We start from the raw sequence: 19163 nt of genomic DNA on the forward strand, positions 1-19163 counted from the left end.
TTAATTCCATTTTTAGATTCTTAACATGTGCTCTGAGGGCACAAGTTAACACTACCCAATATTAATTAATGTAAATAATAAATTACAAACAAAGTCAAACAATGTAAAAATTAAAATAATTTGTCTCAAATTAATTTATTCATGTTAAATGAACCTGCAATTAATTCATATTAAATTATATTCTTTTTCCTAATCCGAAATTCTTCTCAAGCATATCTATCACATTTTATTTGTTTCACCTCTATAAGAATCATATCTTTCAGCATTAGAGACCTCACTACCATCCTTTCAATGAAGAGTTGGGTTGTTAAAAAAAAAGAGAACTATGGGGAAAAGGAAGCCCAAGTCCTTCTTCAACAATCTCCCCATAAAGATTCAAACGAAAATATTTTGTAGGTTGTCGTTGAAGGATCAATCAAAAGCCATGTGTGTCTCGAATGAATGGCGTAATCGCGTTCTAAACACAACCTTACCAAAGAAAGACCCATTACTACCGTTTGTTGTTGCTCGCAATTTACTTAACCCGTTTATCGAGCTGGAACAATTATTCAATTGGTGCTCATTAGTTATGTGTTCTAGGGCAAAACCCAAAAAGCTGATAAACACATGCAATGGCTTACTACTGTTTTGCCACAATGATGGTGAGGCTACCAACATCTTGCGTGGTGTCTATTATTACTATGTCCTGAATCCAGTCACAAAACAATGTGTGGCTGTTATGAAGCCCACAGGACAAACCTTTGGAGCGTATTCATATGCTGCTCTGGCATATGACCCTGCAGAATCTTGGTTTTTCAAGATTGTGCGTTTTCAAGGTCTTCGTCATGTGAATATTTTCTCCTCCATGACTGGTAATTGGACTACATTGAGTATTAGTTTGCCCGAATACATTTATGAGTCTGATTGGATAAAAAAATCAATTTACTTTAAAGGGTCTATTTACCGGCTCACCAAGTCGGGGTATTTAGTGAAAATTAAAGTTGATCCTCAGGAGAATGTTTCGGACCAAATTGAGGTAATAACACTACATCCTCATTGTATTTTGGATGACTCACATTGGGATGTAAGTTCTAAAGACGACAAGCTCTTGTTGGTCTTGTCTAGAAACGAGGATCTTGTGATTTTTAAACTCATAGAATGTGTAACAAACAATGCTACTTCTTATGCATGGGAAGAGATGGGTACCATCCAACATAGGTTTTTGGGGCCTCTTAATACACATGGTAAATTGTTATCCTTTCACCCATACCATGAAGTGGTATATTTCAAACGTGGAACTGTCCTCTATTCTTACTTCTATGACCTCGAAGATAACCATATGGATATCATAGATCCTGGGATTGTAGAACACAACAAAATTGTGTATGATTATATTAAAAATTGTGGACATCCTTTGCTTGATTGCTTTGCCCCTTTTGTGTGCTGCTTAGATAAGAAGGTAATTTATTGCACTAATTTTACTTTATTAATTTCTTTGGTATTAATTTCATTGTTACTAGCTTGCCACAAATCCAACAAAATTAATTGATCATATTTTAATAACAATAAATTTTAGATGGATGGTTGGATTTGAGGATTAATAGTGTAGTTTTAGACTTCAATATTTTTAAGATTTTAAATTAACTATCTTTCTTGTTTCCATTGCAGAATTTAGGATATTTTCAGCGACTTCCCGTTCCACACTAAAAGGAAGTTCTTGAAGCTGGTGGTGTTGTCCCTTTGAATTTGATTTTAGTTTTTTTGAACAAATGAATTTGATTTTAGTTGATGGTATTTAGCGGGTGATCTTATCTTTTTATTTGATTGAGTATTACTTGTATTTGTTTTATTTATTCTGAATAAAGTTTATATTTGCTTTTCAAAAAACAAATTACAATGTTTGATTTTTATATCCATAAATGCAATTTGATTGTTGAAATTATAACCATTTTCTTATAATTTATGTGAACGAATAGTATTATTATTTTTTGAATAAAAGGAAAATTTTATTGATTAATAAAAAAAAGGTTACAAAAGTGGGAGATATTAACCAAAACCCACTAAAATGAACTAAATCTAAAAGAAGATAAGCCTAATCTATTTCTAGAAAAGAAAAAAAGAGAAAAATAGGAACAATAAAAGTTGAACAAATATTTGTATGTAGACAAAGTGGTAAGTATCACTTGAAACTCACATATACAATTAGGTTTAACTCACATATACAATTAAGTTTTAGGTTTAACTATGGTGAATATGTTCAACCTAATAATATCATCATTGTAATTAATTGAACGTCTCAACGATGGTAGATGAGATAAGAGACTTCTTTGTACCAGGAGCAGATTACACAAAAGGAATTATAAGGGCTATTGGGTTCCTGAGCTTCATTATCATTTTCAGATAGAAAAGAAAGAAGGTATTGATGATGCTCAAAAGGAAAAGATACTAAAGGAAGCTATTACAAAAACCAAACAAAACACTTTCATATTGGCTGAAAATCAACTCTCGAAGATCCGAAATACGGCTGATAAGCTTGGATCAATGATAAACAATATTAATTCTACAGAAATCTCTGAGGCCATTATAAGGGGAGAAGATTATCAGCATTTGCATCAAGAGATTGTGATTAATCCAAGTATGAAGATAGTGAATTTCTAGAGGAGACAAGCCCTATATTTGAAAATGCAAAATATTCAAATGAAAATGGGAAACACACACCCAATGGTGTTTGAAACATTGGGACAAAAATAACTTTTTTTCCTTGATAATTATCATTTGGGTGTGAGAAATGCATGAATTTTGTTGTTTAATTTTTCTGTAGGAATAATTTTGAGGTGGTTGGGGGTTTTACGAATTTTGTCATCTTATTGTAATAAATAATGCATCAAATAAAAAAAAATTGAATGGAAAATTAGTTCTTTGATTTCTAATACCAGAGTAATAGATGTTGATTAGAATCACATTATAATGAATTGTAATTTAATTTTTTTAAGACGCTAAAATAGATTATATTACCAACCAGAAAAAGTCATCTAGCACAAGACTTCGTTACGGAGACCTAAAAGTTACATGATACAACTATTGAAAGAAATAGAAAGAAACCAACAAGAAAAAAGAGAAAAGCTAGGTTAAAGCTTAAAAACAAAGGAAAGGATTTAGCCGCCAATAATTGTAGTCAAAATCAAACAAAACTTTTTTCAATTTAAACCACCTTGAACAAAACATATTTCGATTTAAACCACCTGCATGCTAGAAGCTTAACCCTTTCCCCTAACAAATGGATAACTTCTTCCTTATGATGAAATATGCGCCTATTTCTCTTTATCACAAATTCAACACTAGAATTGACATAATATTGTTCAAAGATAGTTTTACAATTACGAATAATCATCCCAAACTCTGTAACATCCTGATGTGCAGATGAAAATATATCCACTACTTTTTTGGTATCAATCTCAAAATCAATATGTCCCAAATGTAATTGATGAACCCATTCTAAAGCTGATAAAAATTCGAGAGCTTCACCAACATGTACCTCACAGACTGGAGTAATCAAAATTGAATAATGTGTGTTTTTTGTTCTGTTCAAGTAGCCGAGTGACTACAGCTCATACATTTTAAATGTGAAGAAGTAGGGAGTATGTTGTTCGAACCCCGACCTATGCATATATTATGTAATTTCCATACCAACTGAGCTATGCTCACGGGGACCGAAGATGAGTGTTTCAAAAATTAATTATTTTTAATAAATGTAAGTTTTTTATATTGATGTAATCAAATTAGAGCTTGGTATTAATTGAAACTATACGATAACCAAAATAACGAATTAATTGAAACTATATTAAACTATATAGATTTTTTTGTTCTATTTATCTCGTTAGATTTTGTGATAAATGGTGTTCAGTTGATTTTGATTGAAGGTTTTTTTAAGGAATTGAACGTTTTCTTTTTAATATTAAATGTGTTTATATGTGTCTAAAATGGGTATGCTTTATTAATTCGCCACTTCAATATATGATATCATACCCGGCTTAAAAGAGAAAATCTAACAAGAATGTGACAAGTCGACTCTACATGCTCATAAACACAAACAATATCTGATGGGTCAAGTTGTAATTCTATCTAATGGTACACCTTTGAAAGTTAAACTTTTGTTTAGTATTGAAAGGCTAAGATTATTATCTTATAGGAACTTGAAAGCGTATTGTAAATGTTTTGAAACTTTTTTAAAACATGGTATTTCCCTTGATCTTAATGGTTGAATATAAATTTGGCAAGTGCACAAAATCGTTGCAAGTATTAAGTAGTAAGTTATAGTCTCCCCTGAAATTGTTGTTTTTATACTTGACAATTTACTAAACTTATAAATTAAAACTGTAAATTGGGAGAAGTTCACAAGTTTGAATTGATTGTGTAAAACGAGTTGATTTGATTGCAAAGTAAATAAAGGGTTTGATTCTATTGACTTTGTTTTTACTTACTGGTTTTATGATATTTTACCTGTTTTTCTAATATTTTTTGATTTTTTATACTGATTTTTATTATTTTTCAATTTTCAAGTGCTTTTTTATTCAAAATATTTGAATTTTAATAAACAACGAATAAAATAATATTTAATTTTAATTAATTAGGTAGATAATAAAAAAATATGATATAATCCACGTAAGCACTATCGCATCAAAAAAAATGAGTTCAAACGTGGTTGGGGAGCAAAATTCTAAAAAATACAAAATTGGTGAACTAAAATTCTATATTTTAAAATAGGGGGTTAAAATTCAAAATTAATCAAAATAGGAGGGTTAAATTGCATTATGCCAAGAAATTTTTTTACTCATAAAAAAGAGGATTTTTTTTATTTTAAGTATTTTACATTTGATAAAAAAGTTCATGCATCCTCAAAATGATATCATGCTTTACAAAGGACACTTGCTAGAATCAAATGCGTACTTAAAATAAACGACTTCGTTTAAAACAATATGACCAAATGCATACTCTTTTTTTTTAGAGAACAATTAAGTTCATTCATCTCAGACAATATTAAATTAATTTATATATTATTCACCAACGAAGTTATACCTTGACAACAAAGTCTCAATAAACCCTCTTATTGAAATAATTCACATCCTTACTAACAAGATAGCAAGAAAACATTTGTTCAAAAAGAAAAAAATAGCTAGAAAGAAAGAATTGATTATCTTTTGTATGACTATTGACCGAATTGAAAACAATTATATATATATTTCATACTCTTAAAAAATTCTTATTATTTTTATTTGTATTATTTTATATACGAAGTTGGTAAACATATTTATATATAAGGTTATAATTACATTTATAGTAGATATATAATATTATTTACATAAAATTATTTCTATGAATTTTCCTATCTTATCTCTTAAACAAATTAACATATTCAATGATTTCCTAGAGAGCTTTAAGAATGAATTAATTATCTTTTGTATGACCATTGACCGAATTCAAAACAATTATATATATTCCATACTCTTAAAATTTCTGATTTTTTTAATTAAATTTTATATACGAAGTTGGTAAACATAATTATATATAAGGTTATAATCACATTTATAGTAGATATATAATATTATTTTTTCAAATTTTTTGACTGCAATATTAATTAATATTTGATAGTTACTAAATAAAAATTATTTCTATAAATTTTCCTATCTTATCTCTTAAAAAAAATTAACATATTCAATGATTTCCTAGAGAGCATTATATATATACAAGAGTTGAGTTCAGTTCACTCATCACAAAACATAAATACAAACGATAAGTTCTCAACTATTATATATCAACTCTCTTCTTGGTATAACTCATTCCCTTTCACCAATTAGATAGCTAGAAATAATGCATTTCGATTCAAGTTTAAATTTATTTTTTACTAATTTTCATTACGTTTTATGTGTTTTTTTCTTCTTCAGATATTACACCAAAAGAATCTCATGGCTTTGACTACATCAACCCAAACAGAAAAGAAGAAGGTTTTGTTTATATTGGGGGCAACAGGAACTGGGAAGACTAAACTTTCCATCAAGTTAGGAACTCAATTCCCATCGGAGATAATCAATTCAGACAAAATTCAAGTCTATAAAGGCCTTGACATTGTCACCAATAAGGTACAAGAATCTGAACGTCATTCAATTCCACATCATATGTTAGGCATCATTGACGATCCTGATTATGATTTCACCGTGGATGATTTTTGCAAGCACGTGCTTGAAGCTTTAAATCTCATAACTGAAAATGGACACCTACCTATTATTGTAGGAGGGTCAAATTCTTACCTAAAAAAATTAATTGAGGACCCAACCATTTCATTTCATTCAAAATATGATTGTTGTTTTATTTGGGTCGACGTGTCTTTGCCTATTCTGTGTCCATACTTAGACAAAAGGGTTGATGAAATGGTCGAGTCAGGGATGGTAGATGAGATAAGAGACTTCTTTGTACCTGGAGCAGATTACACAAAAGGAATTAGAAGGGCAATCGGGGTTCCTGAGCTTCATTCTTATTTTGAGATAGAAAATAAAGAATGTATTAATGATGCTCAAAAGGAAAAGATACTAAAGGAAGCTATTTCAAAAACCAAACAAAACACTTTCATATTGGCTGAAAATCAACTCTCGAAGATCCGAAATATGGCTGATAAGCTTGGATCAGTGATAAACAATATTAATTCTACAGAGGTCTTTGAGGCCATTCTAAGGGGAGAAGATTATCAGCATTTGCATGAAGAGATTGTGATTAATCCAAGTATGAAGATAGTGAAGAGATTTCTAGAGGAGACAAGCCCTATATTTGAAATGCAAAATATTCAAATGGAAATGGGAAACACACACCTAATGGTGTCTGAAACATTGGGACAAAAATAACTTTTTTTTCTTGATAATTTTCATTTGGGTATGAGAAATGCATGAATTTTGTTGTTTAATTTTTCTGTAGGAATAATTTTGAGGTGGGTGGGGATTTTACGGAATTTGTCATCTTATTGTAATAAATAATGCATATAATTAAAAAATTGAATGCAAAATTAGTCCTTTGTTTTTTAATACAAAAGTAATAGATGTTGATTAGATTCACATTATACTTGTGTTTGTTATTTTTTGTCTTGTAATGAATTGTAATTTAATTTTTTTAAGACCCTAAAATAGATTATATTACCAACCAGAAAAAATCATCCAACACAAGACGTCGTTAAGGAGACCTAAAAGTTACATGATACAACTATTGAAAGAAATAGAAAGAAACCAACAATAAAAAAGAGAAAAGCTAAGTTAACGCATAAAAAACAAAGGAAATGATTTAGCCGCCAATAATTGTAGTCAAAATCAAACAAAACATTTTTCGATTTAAACCACCTTGAATAAAACATATTTCGATTTAAACCACCAATATGCTAGAAGCTTAACCCTTTCCCCTAACAAATGGATAAGTTCTTCCTTATGATGAAAGATGCGCCTATTTCCCTTTTACATGACCCAAATAATTGAATGCCTAGTAAAATTGAAAGTTACACGAATATTTTTTGAAAAAACACCCAAACAACAAAACTGAGTTAGATGTGTTGGAACAAAATGTGTTTAACAATGCCTTTTTGAGTTTTGATGATAACAAGGTATTAAAAGTTCAATTACATATGCTAATATTTGGTCAAGTGTGCAGGACCATAAACTAAAGTTTATAAGTCTTAAAACAAGGTATTGGTTTTGGAAGAATAAATGAGAGCAAAAGAATTTACAAGAGAAGCTTAGTTGCAAGACAGAGTTTGAAGACCATGAGAAGCTGTCTGTTAGAGTCTGAAGATAACCCAGAGTCTGTAGTGAAGAATCTGAAGTTAGTTAAATGGATATTTGAAGACACAAATGTGCAGAAGGAATATAAGACTGATGCAACAAATATTTCTGAAGAATTAGAAGACATTGGATGAATATCTACAAAGAAAGGACAATGAAGGACAATAATACAACCACTACTCAACTACTCCAACATTTCATGTGCATAGTACAAGCTACAGTTGTGTCTCTGCTGGTTAATTCTCCATATAAGGAATGATTTTCAAACTATTCCCTCCTAGGACATTAACCATATCAAGAAACAAATCAATGATGATTGATCAAACTTTTACAATGACTCTTTGATGTGGTGACACCTCTACAACGTCTCTTTCATACCTCTATATAAAGGAATGAAGACTTGAAGTTTAGTAAAGACTCTACAACATATAAATAGTGCTAAAACTCTGTTGAAATTATTGTGCATCAAACACTTAGAATTTCTTAACAATGTTCATATCTTAGAAATTATAGAGTCTTAGAATCTAAACTGTTTTGTATTGTGAACACCACTGATTGTATATCAAGTGTTCAAACCAAACATATTTCTTTGTAATTTGTTTGTTTAGAAGTCTCTTGCTTTTGTGCTTGAGCATAGGAAACCTCTTGCTTGTGTGCTTGAGCATTTGTAATAATATTGGATTATAGTGAAAATCTCCTTGGAAGTGCAAGGGGGACTGGACTACTTTCGGATTGTGGAAGGAACTAGGATAATTGATTTGTGTCTTTCTCTTCTCTCTCTGTCACTTTTATATCCGTTGCATTAAACTCTAAACATTGTTTGAGACCCTGAACTCTATCAGACTCTGAACTCTAGACTTAGTTTATAAAAGAAGAAAAATTATCATCATCTACTTGTATTTGTGGATTATGTACTACTTTTATTTTCGGTTATATTTGATGTTAAAAATAATTCCCTTGTTACATTTTCTTTTATTCATGAAGTTTTTATTTTTTCAAACACTCATATCCATAAATGCAATTTGAGTTGAAATTATAACCATTTTCTTATAATTTATGCGAACGAATAGTATTATTATTTTTTGAATAAAAGGAAAATTTATTGATTAATAAAAAAAAATGCTTACAAAAGTGGGAGATATTAACCAAAACCCACTAGAATGAACTAAATTTAAAAGAAGATAAGCCTAATCTATCTCTACAAAAGAAGAAAAAAAAAAGAGAGAAAAATAGGAACAATAAAAGGTGAACAAATATTTGTACGTAGACGAAATGGTAAGTATCACTTGAAACTCACATATACAATTAGGTTTTAGGTTTAACTATGGTGAATATGTTCAACCTAACAATATCATCATTGCAATTAATTGAACGCTCTCTCACACACTACTCAGCCAAAATTAGAGGGATACTATACTCTCCTTTTACATTTTTCAATGACAGATTTTTTTGATTAATTTCTTTTTATGTTGAAAAAAAATTTGATAGATTTTTTTAATAATTCAATAAATGAAAATATTAACGTACTTTTCTGATATTATGAGTTGAGGAATACATACTACCTTAAGTTGCTCAAGATTTAATTTTTTGCTTTTCAAAAAGATGGACCAATTACATTAACTTTTATTAATCACTTTCTTCTACTCCCTCCGTCTCACAATTATTGTCTCTTTAGCATTTTTTCTTTTTTTCAAAATAATTGTCACTTTATAATACCAATGCAACATTTATTATTTTTTTCCACCGTTATTTATTGAATTTCATCCAACTTAACTACTCCACTAACTACAATTAATTATGACATTTTAGTAAATGCATCTAATTTTACCATTGAAATCAACACAATTAATCATTTCCTTAATAATCGTGCACAAACCTTAAACGACTAATATTGTGAGACGGAGGGAGTATAAAAGAAACCGAGGAAGTGTTAGATAGGTTAACTGTAACGCCTAAATTTGAAAGTGTCTAGAATATTCAAATAATCGTTAAAACTGATATTGGATACATTAATTATACAAACGGAAATGACATCAAGTCGTAAGTTTAGATACATCAACATTCCAAAGTTTCTATGTTACATTATTACACCAAAAGTTTGTCAAACTAAGTACATATACAAAGTTGGAACAACACGTCTCATAATATAACATAGGCATCTTTAATCTACATCAAAGTGAATCAATGAAGTCACGATCAATCCAAGACTTTTTCTTTACCTTTTCCTTGCGAAACCTGTGAACCTGAACAATATAATGAGTTGGGTGAGACATAATGCCTCAGTGAGTTCTTCCTAGCCCTAGGCTAGTGATAACCTCGGGGATACCTATGGTTATCACGTGTCTATATCACAACCTGATGGTTGATTATACGTGTGTGGTCATATACCCTTGACGGTCGTGCAAACTAGACCCGTCTTAGGTATCTCCTTACTTGTTATAGGCTTGCTAATATCATACGTGCCATGGAGGTCGAGGGTTCCTAGTACCGCTTTGCTAAGATACGATAAACGCACCTAAGCCTAAGCATGAAACAAATCATGGCACAACCTATACCAGATGAATAGGGTAACCTAAGTTCGTCCTTGGCAATCTTTTATAATTGTTCATATCTAACATCATATCATAATCATGCATGAATACATTCATTTAAATGATTATGTTAGCGTTGCACAATCAAACATTATCTTGATTCGTTTTACGGAGAGTCCCGGGTGGAGTAACCCCGAGTACACTCCCATCATGACCGATGTCGTACATCGGACTCCCTAGGTGTCGTGCGGGTCCCTTGCAGCTTGAATCATTCCCCTTGAGTCGAGAACCTCTCGTATCCCCCTGACGTGGATAACGAGAGACACGAACACCTACATCTTGTATTAGTCATAATCTTATGCATACATGAATGGTTAATCTATAACCTCTTGAGTTAATTTCCTTAACTCGGATCCTTGATCGATCCCTTGGTGTAATAACATATAAGTTCATGAGCGTAGAGAAAAATATTCATCGCACTTTCACATACACATAATCAGTAATCTAGTTCTCGACAACTACATCGAGGCTCTAGTTCATTCCCGCATTAATCATTGCTTGCTACCCGGTTAACTCATGCCATAATCCTCTTACGCCATGCTTAAGTATACACTACAAATACTTGTTGAATGATCAAGAAAACATTTTAAAGACCATGCTTTGGAGTCATGTATTGAGGGGTTATTACTGTAAAAGAATGCTCGAAGAAACTGGACCGAAATACGTTAAAAAGGGCCTGAAGCGGGCAAACAGGGTGCTGCCACCCTGTTACTCGCCACTACGAGTTCACCTACTCGCCCCTGCGAGTTGCTTAATTCGCCACTGCGAGTTGGTTGCGAGTAACACTCCAGAATGAGTGTTTTGCTTGCATAGGCAAGCTGTTTGCTCGCCGTGGCGAGTTATGACAGTCCAGACCTGCAAAAATGGTGTTTTTGACCCAAAAACCTCAATACAAGACATCCCAAGACATATCATGGTACTAAAAGTCATATGGAACTTGTAAAACAGCCATTGAACAAGTATTCACAAGTATAAAGATGCATAGCATGAAAAGGGGTAACTTTCTATACATAAACCCTAGCAAATTATATAGTTTTTCCTTGCAAGCTTAAACACATCCCATGGTTAGGTACTAACTAAGAACTCACCTTAAAATAGCTTGAGAATATGCTCACAACCTCAAGCCCTTGACAGCAAACCCTAAGATCAAAACTCTAGTTGAGAGAAAAGTGAAGAGAGTTATGGGAAATTTTGGACTAAAAGTCCTTAAATAATCCCTTCGTGCGCAAATACCATTTTACCCTTAGACTTAAACGCGCTTACTCTATCATTAACAGATAAATCATCGTTTCATAAAAGTGGGATATTACATCCTACCCCCCTTAAAAAAATTTCGTCCTCGAAATTTGAAATATACCTGAAAACAAATGCGGATACTGTCTCAATATCTATGATTCAAGTTCCCATGTTGCTTCACCATCTGGTGATCCTTTCCATACCACCTTCACTATGGGGATCTCTTTGTTCCTGAGAGACTTAACGTCACGGTCTACTATACTCTCTGGTTCCGGCTGAAACGTCAAATCTGATCTTAACTCTATAGAGTCTAAACCCGCTGGCTGAAAGGGATCTGGAACATATTTCTTCAGCTGCGACACATGGAATACATCATGCAATCCCGACATAGCTGGAGGTAAAGTCAACTGATATGCTACTGGTCCGATACGCTTAAGTATCAAAAACGGTCCCACATACCTAGGACTCAATTTCTTGGTTCTAAAAACACCTCTTAAACCCAGCTTAGGCGTAACTCTTAGAAATACATGATCGCCTTCAGAAAACTCCAAAGGTCTCCGTCTCTCATCCGCATAGCTTTTCTGACGACTCTGAGCTATCTTCATCTTCTCTTGAATTGACTTAATCTTCAAAGTCGTTTCTTGGATGATCTCTGGTCCAAGGATGCTCTTATCCCCAACCTCAGCCCAACATAAAGGGGTTCTACACTTTCTACCATACAAAGCTTCATAGGGTGCCATTCCGATACTTGAGTGATAACTATTGTTGTAGGAAAATTCCATCAATGGTAGATGATGGTTCCAATTTCCTCCATCTTCTAAAACACAAGCACGTAACATATCTTTTAAGGTTTGGATAGTCCTTTCCGATTGACCATCGGTCTGTGGATGATGGGACGTGCTTAGCTTTAATTTAGTTCCCAAAGCTCTATGAAAAGCTCTCCAAAAATGTGAAGTAAAGATTGGATCCCTATCTGATACGATACTCACTGGAACTCCGTGTAGCTTGACAATCTCGGAAATAAACAAATCTGCATATTGTGATGTCTTATAGGTAGACTTTACCGGTAAGAAATGAGATGACTTGGTTAGCCTATCCACAATTACCCAAATGGAGTCATGGCCTCTTTGAGTACGGGGTAAACCTCCTACAAAATCCATGGTAATGTGCTCCCATTTCCACTGAGGAATTTCTAATGGTTGTAACATACCGGCTGGTCTTTGATGTTCTATCTTAACTTGTTGACATACAATACACCGCGCTACAAAATCAGCAATATCATTTTTCATGCCTGGCCACCAATAGTCCTTCCTTAAATCTTGATACATCTTGGTGGAACCAGGGTGAATAGAGAAACTACTCTTATGAGCTTCTTCTAAGATCAACCTTCTAAGCTCTAGGTCATTTGGAACACATAATCTTCCTTCAAACAAAATTGCTCCGTCCGTAGCCATAGAGAATTCTGGGTAACCACTTTGTCTCTGAAGTTCCAAATCATCACTTTGTGCTTGTACGATTCTTGATCGCAAGTCACACGAGACTTCCAAATTATGCAAGCAAATACCATCACCAACATCTGTGACTTCCATGTTAAGATCACGAACCGTTTCATACATCTTACAAACGTGCATCATAACTTCAGCTTGAGCCAAGACCTTGCGACTCAGAGCATCTGCTACAACATTGGCCTTTCCTGGATGATACTTCAAATCAAAATCAAAGTCTTTAAGATACTCCATCCAACGTCTCTGTCTCATATTCAAATTTCTTTGATCAAATAAATATTTCAAACTCTTGTGGTCTCTAAACAACTCAAAATGTGTTCCATAAAGGTGATGCCTCCATATATTCAGAACGAATATTATAGCTGCCAACTCCAAGTCATGGGCGGGATAGTTTGCTTCATGTGTCTTAAGTTGTCTAGATGCATAAGCTACCACATTTTTATCTTGCATAAGCACTCCACCGAGTCCCTTAGACGAGGCGTCACAAAACACCACATATTTCTTTTCCGGATCTGGAATTGTCAAAACAGGAGCTTGAGTCAACTTCTTCTTCAGGGTCCTAAAACTCTTTTCACATTCTTCATCCCACACAAACGGTACCTCTTTTCTTGTGAGTCGTGTTAAAGGCAAAGCGATTTGAGAAAACTTCATGATGAAACGTCGGTAATAACCTGCTAATCCCAAAAAGCTTCGAACTTCAGAAACATTCTTCGGCCTTGCCCAATTTTGAACAGCTTCAACCTTTGATTGATCCACGGCTACACCACCCTTAGAAATAACATGACCCAAAAACTTGACTTCTGATTACCAAAATTCGCACTTACTGAACTTTGCAAACAATTGCTTCTCGCGAAGGATATCCAACACTATCCTTAGATGCTGAGCATGCTCTTGCGGATTATTAGAATAAACCAAAATGTCATCAATGAAAATAATGACAAACTGATCTAGATAAGGTTGGAAAATCCGGTTCATATAATCCATGAAAACTGCTGGAGCGTTTGAAACACCAAAAGGTATAACCAGGAATTCATAGTGCCCGTAACGCGTTCTGAAAGCTGTCTTGGACATGTCAGAAGACTTGATACGTATCTGATGATAACCCGGTCTAAGATCAATTTTTGAGAACACAGACGCTCCCTTAAGTTGATCAAGGAGATCATCAATTCTTGGCAAAGGATACTTGTTCTTGATGGTTACCTTATTAAGCCGACGGTAATCAATACACAGCCTCATGCTGCCATCCTTCTTCTTGACCAGCAATACCGGCGCACCCCATGGTGACACACTAGGTCTGATGAAATGTTTCTGAATAAGATCTTCTAATTGCGATTTCAGTTCCTTAAGTTCCAAAGGAGACATTCTATAGGGCGCTACCGACACAGGTTCGGCTCCCGGAATCAAATCATTCAAAAACTCAACCTCTCTTTCCGGTGGCAAGCTAGTGATGTTGGCCGGAAAGACATCCAAATACTCACTGACTATTGGAATATCACTGGGCTTAATTCTGATTCTGGCGTCACAGTGAGCATTACATAAAAACCCTTATCTTGTGCACAAATAAACTGAGCCATCTGATACGTGTGCTTAATCAGTTCTGACAACGCTACTCCTTCCTGTGTGTTACTAGTAGGCATGTAAATAGTTTTCTCTGCACACCCTATATATATGGTTTGCTGACAACCAATCCATGCCTAATATCACATCTAGTTGCTTCATCGGCAGACACACCAAATCTATATAATACATCTTACTAGACACGGTAATAGGACAATTTTCACAAACATGATTCGCTACGATTCCTCCATCTGTAGCCGTAGTTACCATCATAGGAGGATTCAACAAGGAAACAGATAATTGAAGTGCTTCAACACATTGAAAAGAAATAAAAGAACATGATGCACCACAATCGAATAAAACTTTAATAGAATGTTGACCAAGAAAACACATACCACCGATCAAATCCTCATTAGCCTATGCCTTCTTTCCATCATGAGAATACACTCTACCCTTACTCATTGTAGTACTTGGACCCTTGTCCTTATTTCCTCTAGTTGGACAATTTGCCACAAAATGCCCTGCTTGCCCGCATGCGAAACAGTTGTCAGTGCCCATCCTGCATTGTCCCTGATGAGCCTTGCCACACTTCCTACAAGTCGAATTTGTCCTGGGTGGACCTGAGTATTTCCCCCTTTGCGGAGAACCCTTGGGCTTCAACTTATCATGATACTTGTCAACAAAGTTACCTCTGTTTCTTCCACTTGCCCAAGAACCTTCTCTAGCTGCCTTATCAAAACCTCTTTCGGCCTCCAAACTGTTATGCACCATCTCATCATAATCTGTTACCCTTTGCTGACTTACTACAGCATAGAGTTCTCCCCTCAAAGCATGCTTATATTGGTTAACTTTCCACATCTCATTACCCGCATACTCGTTGTGAGTAGAGTAATAAGATAACTCCTCAAACTTCTTCGTAAAATCTGTCACTGACATATGACCTTGCTTCAGATGGAGAAATTCCTGTTCCTTCCGGACCTTGTATGACAAAGGAAGATACTTCTCTTTCATCACTTGTTTAAAATTCTCCCAGTTCAAATCAAACCCATTAGTCTCCATTCTACGCCGAGCAGTTTCCCACCAATCAAGCGCCGCACCTCTGAATTGATTCGTTGCAAAAACCACCTTATCTTCCTCGGTACAGTTAACCATCAGGAAAATCTTTTCCATTTGCTTGATCCACCTCTTAGCTTCAGGTGGCTCACCACTACCATCGAACTCCGGGGGATGGTTTCGGTTAAATTCTCGAAAAGTTGGATTTCCCACAATGGGAGGTGGTGGAGAGGGCTGATGATAAACACTTGGACCTTGCTGCATATTTGCAGCCCACTGCTGCTGAGTCTGAGCATTATGCTGAATCTGCTGCTGCATCATATGCATCATCTGTTGGTTATGTTGCATCAACTGTGCCCACATCTGAGCATCAGGATTAACATTCTCCTCCACATTCGGATTAACTCTTGGCCGGCCTCCTCCCCTTCGTGCTCCAGACATTTTCGCTCTAACTGTCATATTTAGGTCAAAGTGATCAATTTCAACCCAATATAAAAATGAGGACAAATATCCTAAACACAAAAGAACGACTACTTGGTTTGTATTATTAATGACCCAAGGCACGATCTGGAACGACCTGCTCTGATACAAAATTGTAACGCCTAAATTTGAAAGTGTGTAGAATATTCAACTAAGCGTTAAAACTGATATTGGATACATTAATTATACAAACGGAAACGACATCAAGTCGTAAGTTTAGATACATCAACATTCCAAAGTTTCTATGTTACATTATTACACCAAAAGTTTGTCAAACTAAGTACATATACAAAGTTGGAACAACACGTCTCATAATATAACATAGGCATCTTTAATCTACATCAAAGCGAATCAATGAAGTCACGATCAATCCAAGACTTTTTCTTTAACTTTTTCTTGCGAAACCTGTGAACCTGAACAATATAATGAGTTGGGTGATACATAATGCCTCAGTGAGTTCTTCCTAGCCCTAGGCTAGTGATAACCTCGGGGATACCTATGGTTATCACGTGTCTATATCACAACCTGATGGTTGATTATACGTGTGTGGTAATATACCCTTGACGGTCCTGCAAACTAGACCCGTCTTAGGTATCTCCTTACTTGTTATAGGCTTGCTAATATCATACGTGCCATGGCGGTCGAGGGTTCCTAGTACCGCTTTGCTAAGATACGATAAACGCACCTAAGCCTAATCATGAAACAAATCATGGCACAACCTATACCAGATGAATAGGGTAACCTAAGTTCGTCCTTGTCAATCTTTTATAATTGTTCATATCTAACATCATATCATAATCATGCATGAATACATTCATTTAAATGATTATGTTAGCGTTGCACAATCAAACATTATCTTGATTCGTTTTACGGAGAGTCCCGGGTGGAGTAACCCCGAGTACACTCCCATCATGACCGATGTACGTACATCGGACTCCCTAGGTGTCGTGCGGGTCCCTTGCAGCTTGAATCATTCCCCTTGAGTCGAGAACCTCTCGTATCCCCCTGACGTGGATAACGAGAGACACGAACACCTACATCTTGTATTAGTCATAATCTTATGCATACATGAATGGTTAATCTATAACCTCTTGAGTTAATTTCCTTAACTCGGATCCTTGATCGATCCCTTGGTGTAATAACATATAAGTTCATGAGCGTAGAGAAAAATATTCATCGCACATTCACATACACATAATCAGTAATCTAGTTCTCGACAACTACATCGAGGCTCTAGTTCATTCCCGCATTAATCATTGCTTGCTACCCGGTTAACTCATGCCATAATCCTCTTACGCCATGCTTAAGTATACACTACAAATACTTGTTGAATGATCAAGAAAACATTTTAAAGACCATGCTTTGGAGTCATGTATTGAGGGGTTTATTACTGTAAAAGAATGCTCGAAGAAACTGGATCGAAATACGTTAAAAAGGGCCTGAAGCGGGCAAACAGGGTGTTGCCACCCTGTTACTTGCCACTGCGAGTTGGTTGAGAGTAACACTCCAGAATGAGTGTTTTGCTCGCCTAGGCAAGCTGTATGCTCGTCGTGGCGAGTTATGACAGTCCAGACCTGCAAAAATGGTGTTTTTGACCCAAAAACCTCAATACAAGACATCCCAAGACATATCATGGTACTAAAAGTCATATGGAACTTGTAAAACAGCCATTGAACAAGTATTCACAAGTATAAAGATGCATAGCATGAAAAGGGGTAACTTTCTATACATAAACCCTAGCAAATTATATAGTTTTTCCTTGCAAGCTTAAACACATCCCATGGTTAGGTACTAACTAAGAACTCACCTTAAAATAGCTTGAGAATATGCTCACAACCTCAAGCCCTTGACAACAAACCCTAAGATCAAAACCCTAGTTGAGAGATGTATGATTGGTGGAGCTTGCTTCCAACTTATCACCAACAACTAACCAAACCCTAACCTTGCTTAAACTCTAATTTCTTGAAGGATTAGGAGTAGAATATAAGAAGATCATGAGTAGAGAGGAGTAGAGAAGCTTGCATCCACACTTAACTAGCCAAAAACCAAGAACTCTAACCAACACATGCTTGATTCCATAGAGGAGAAAGATGAAACAAAGATTATGGGAGAAGAAGGATGGTGAGGATCGATTTTCTAGAGAGAAGGGAGAGCAAAACTTTCTTTCAAACCCTAGTGAGAGAAAGTGAAGAGAGTTATGGGAAATTTTGGACTAAAAGTCCTTAAATAATCCCTTCGTGCGCAAATACCATTTTACCCTTAGACTTAAACGCGCTTACTCTATCGTTAACATATAAATCATCGTTTCATAAAAGTGGGATATTACATTAACCATATGCATTATATATGTGCATGTAATTCAACATAGTATGTGAACAAGATGATTTAATCTTAAGGCAGTACCGGACACACTTTGTGTTTTACGTTGGTCATTAGACTGTAAGCTGTAACGCCCTCCTTTTATTTAATTATTTTTTTATTAAGTTAGAATCTATTTATGTGATTTATTTATATATATGAGGTGTTAGTATTTTATTATGTGACATTATTCTATTATTTATTAGAATATGAGAATTATTAGTGTAAGTAAAATTGAAGGTTAGAATAGAAATAAGAATAAGTTATTGGGCCTAAATAGATTTAAGAAGAGTGATTAGTATTATAAATAAGGAAGCTTAGATTAGAAAGAGTTTTTACGTTAAACCGCTTTTTGGAGAAAGAGGAGAACTCAGAGAGAGAGAGAACCCTAGGAACGAAGAACGCTGCTTTTGATTCCAGAAAAACAATCTAAGGTAAGGGTGAGACTATCTTTCACTAATATTAGGTATGTGAATCATTAGATTGCATCTAACATGCTTTAGGATGAGTTTGTGAGATTATGAGAAATTAGGGTTGTGTACTCATGTGGTAGTGAAAGGGTTGTTAAGTTTCACTCTGTTCTTATTCCT

General features: G+C 34.6%; 1 protein-coding gene and 1 pseudogene across 1 annotated transcript; both read left to right on the forward strand.

Annotated features, from left to right (window-relative positions):
• Positions 1–291: 291 nt before the first annotated feature.
• On the forward strand, positions 292–1775 carry LOC146935464 (uncharacterized). Its single transcript, XM_085757628.1, has 2 exons — positions 292–1438; positions 1648–1775. The coding sequence occupies exons 1-2, from the start codon at positions 326–328 to the stop codon at positions 1684–1686; spliced, it is 1152 nt and encodes a 383-aa protein (XP_085613754.1). The 5' UTR covers positions 292–325; the 3' UTR covers positions 1687–1775.
• Positions 1776–5927: 4152 nt separating this feature from the next.
• LOC146935465 (adenylate isopentenyltransferase 7, mitochondrial pseudogene) lies at positions 5928–6949 on the forward strand (annotated as a pseudogene).
• Positions 6950–19163: the final 12214 nt, after the last annotated feature.

Source organism: Medicago sativa, chromosome 3, assembly GCF_051527215.1.
Source record: "Medicago sativa cultivar Bolivia chromosome 3, Bolivia_mono, whole genome shotgun sequence".
In the NCBI taxonomy this organism is placed as follows: domain Eukaryota; kingdom Viridiplantae; phylum Streptophyta; class Magnoliopsida; order Fabales; family Fabaceae; genus Medicago; species Medicago sativa.

Coding starts and splice junctions, on each gene's coding strand:
- LOC146935464 (XM_085757628.1), top strand. CDS start 326: ATGGGGAAAAGGAAGCCCAAGTCCTTCTTCAACAATCTCCCCATAAAG. Junction 1,439..1,647: donor TGTGCTGCTTAGATAAGAAG/GTAATTTATTGC, acceptor TTTCCATTGCAG/AATTTAGGATATTTTCAGCG.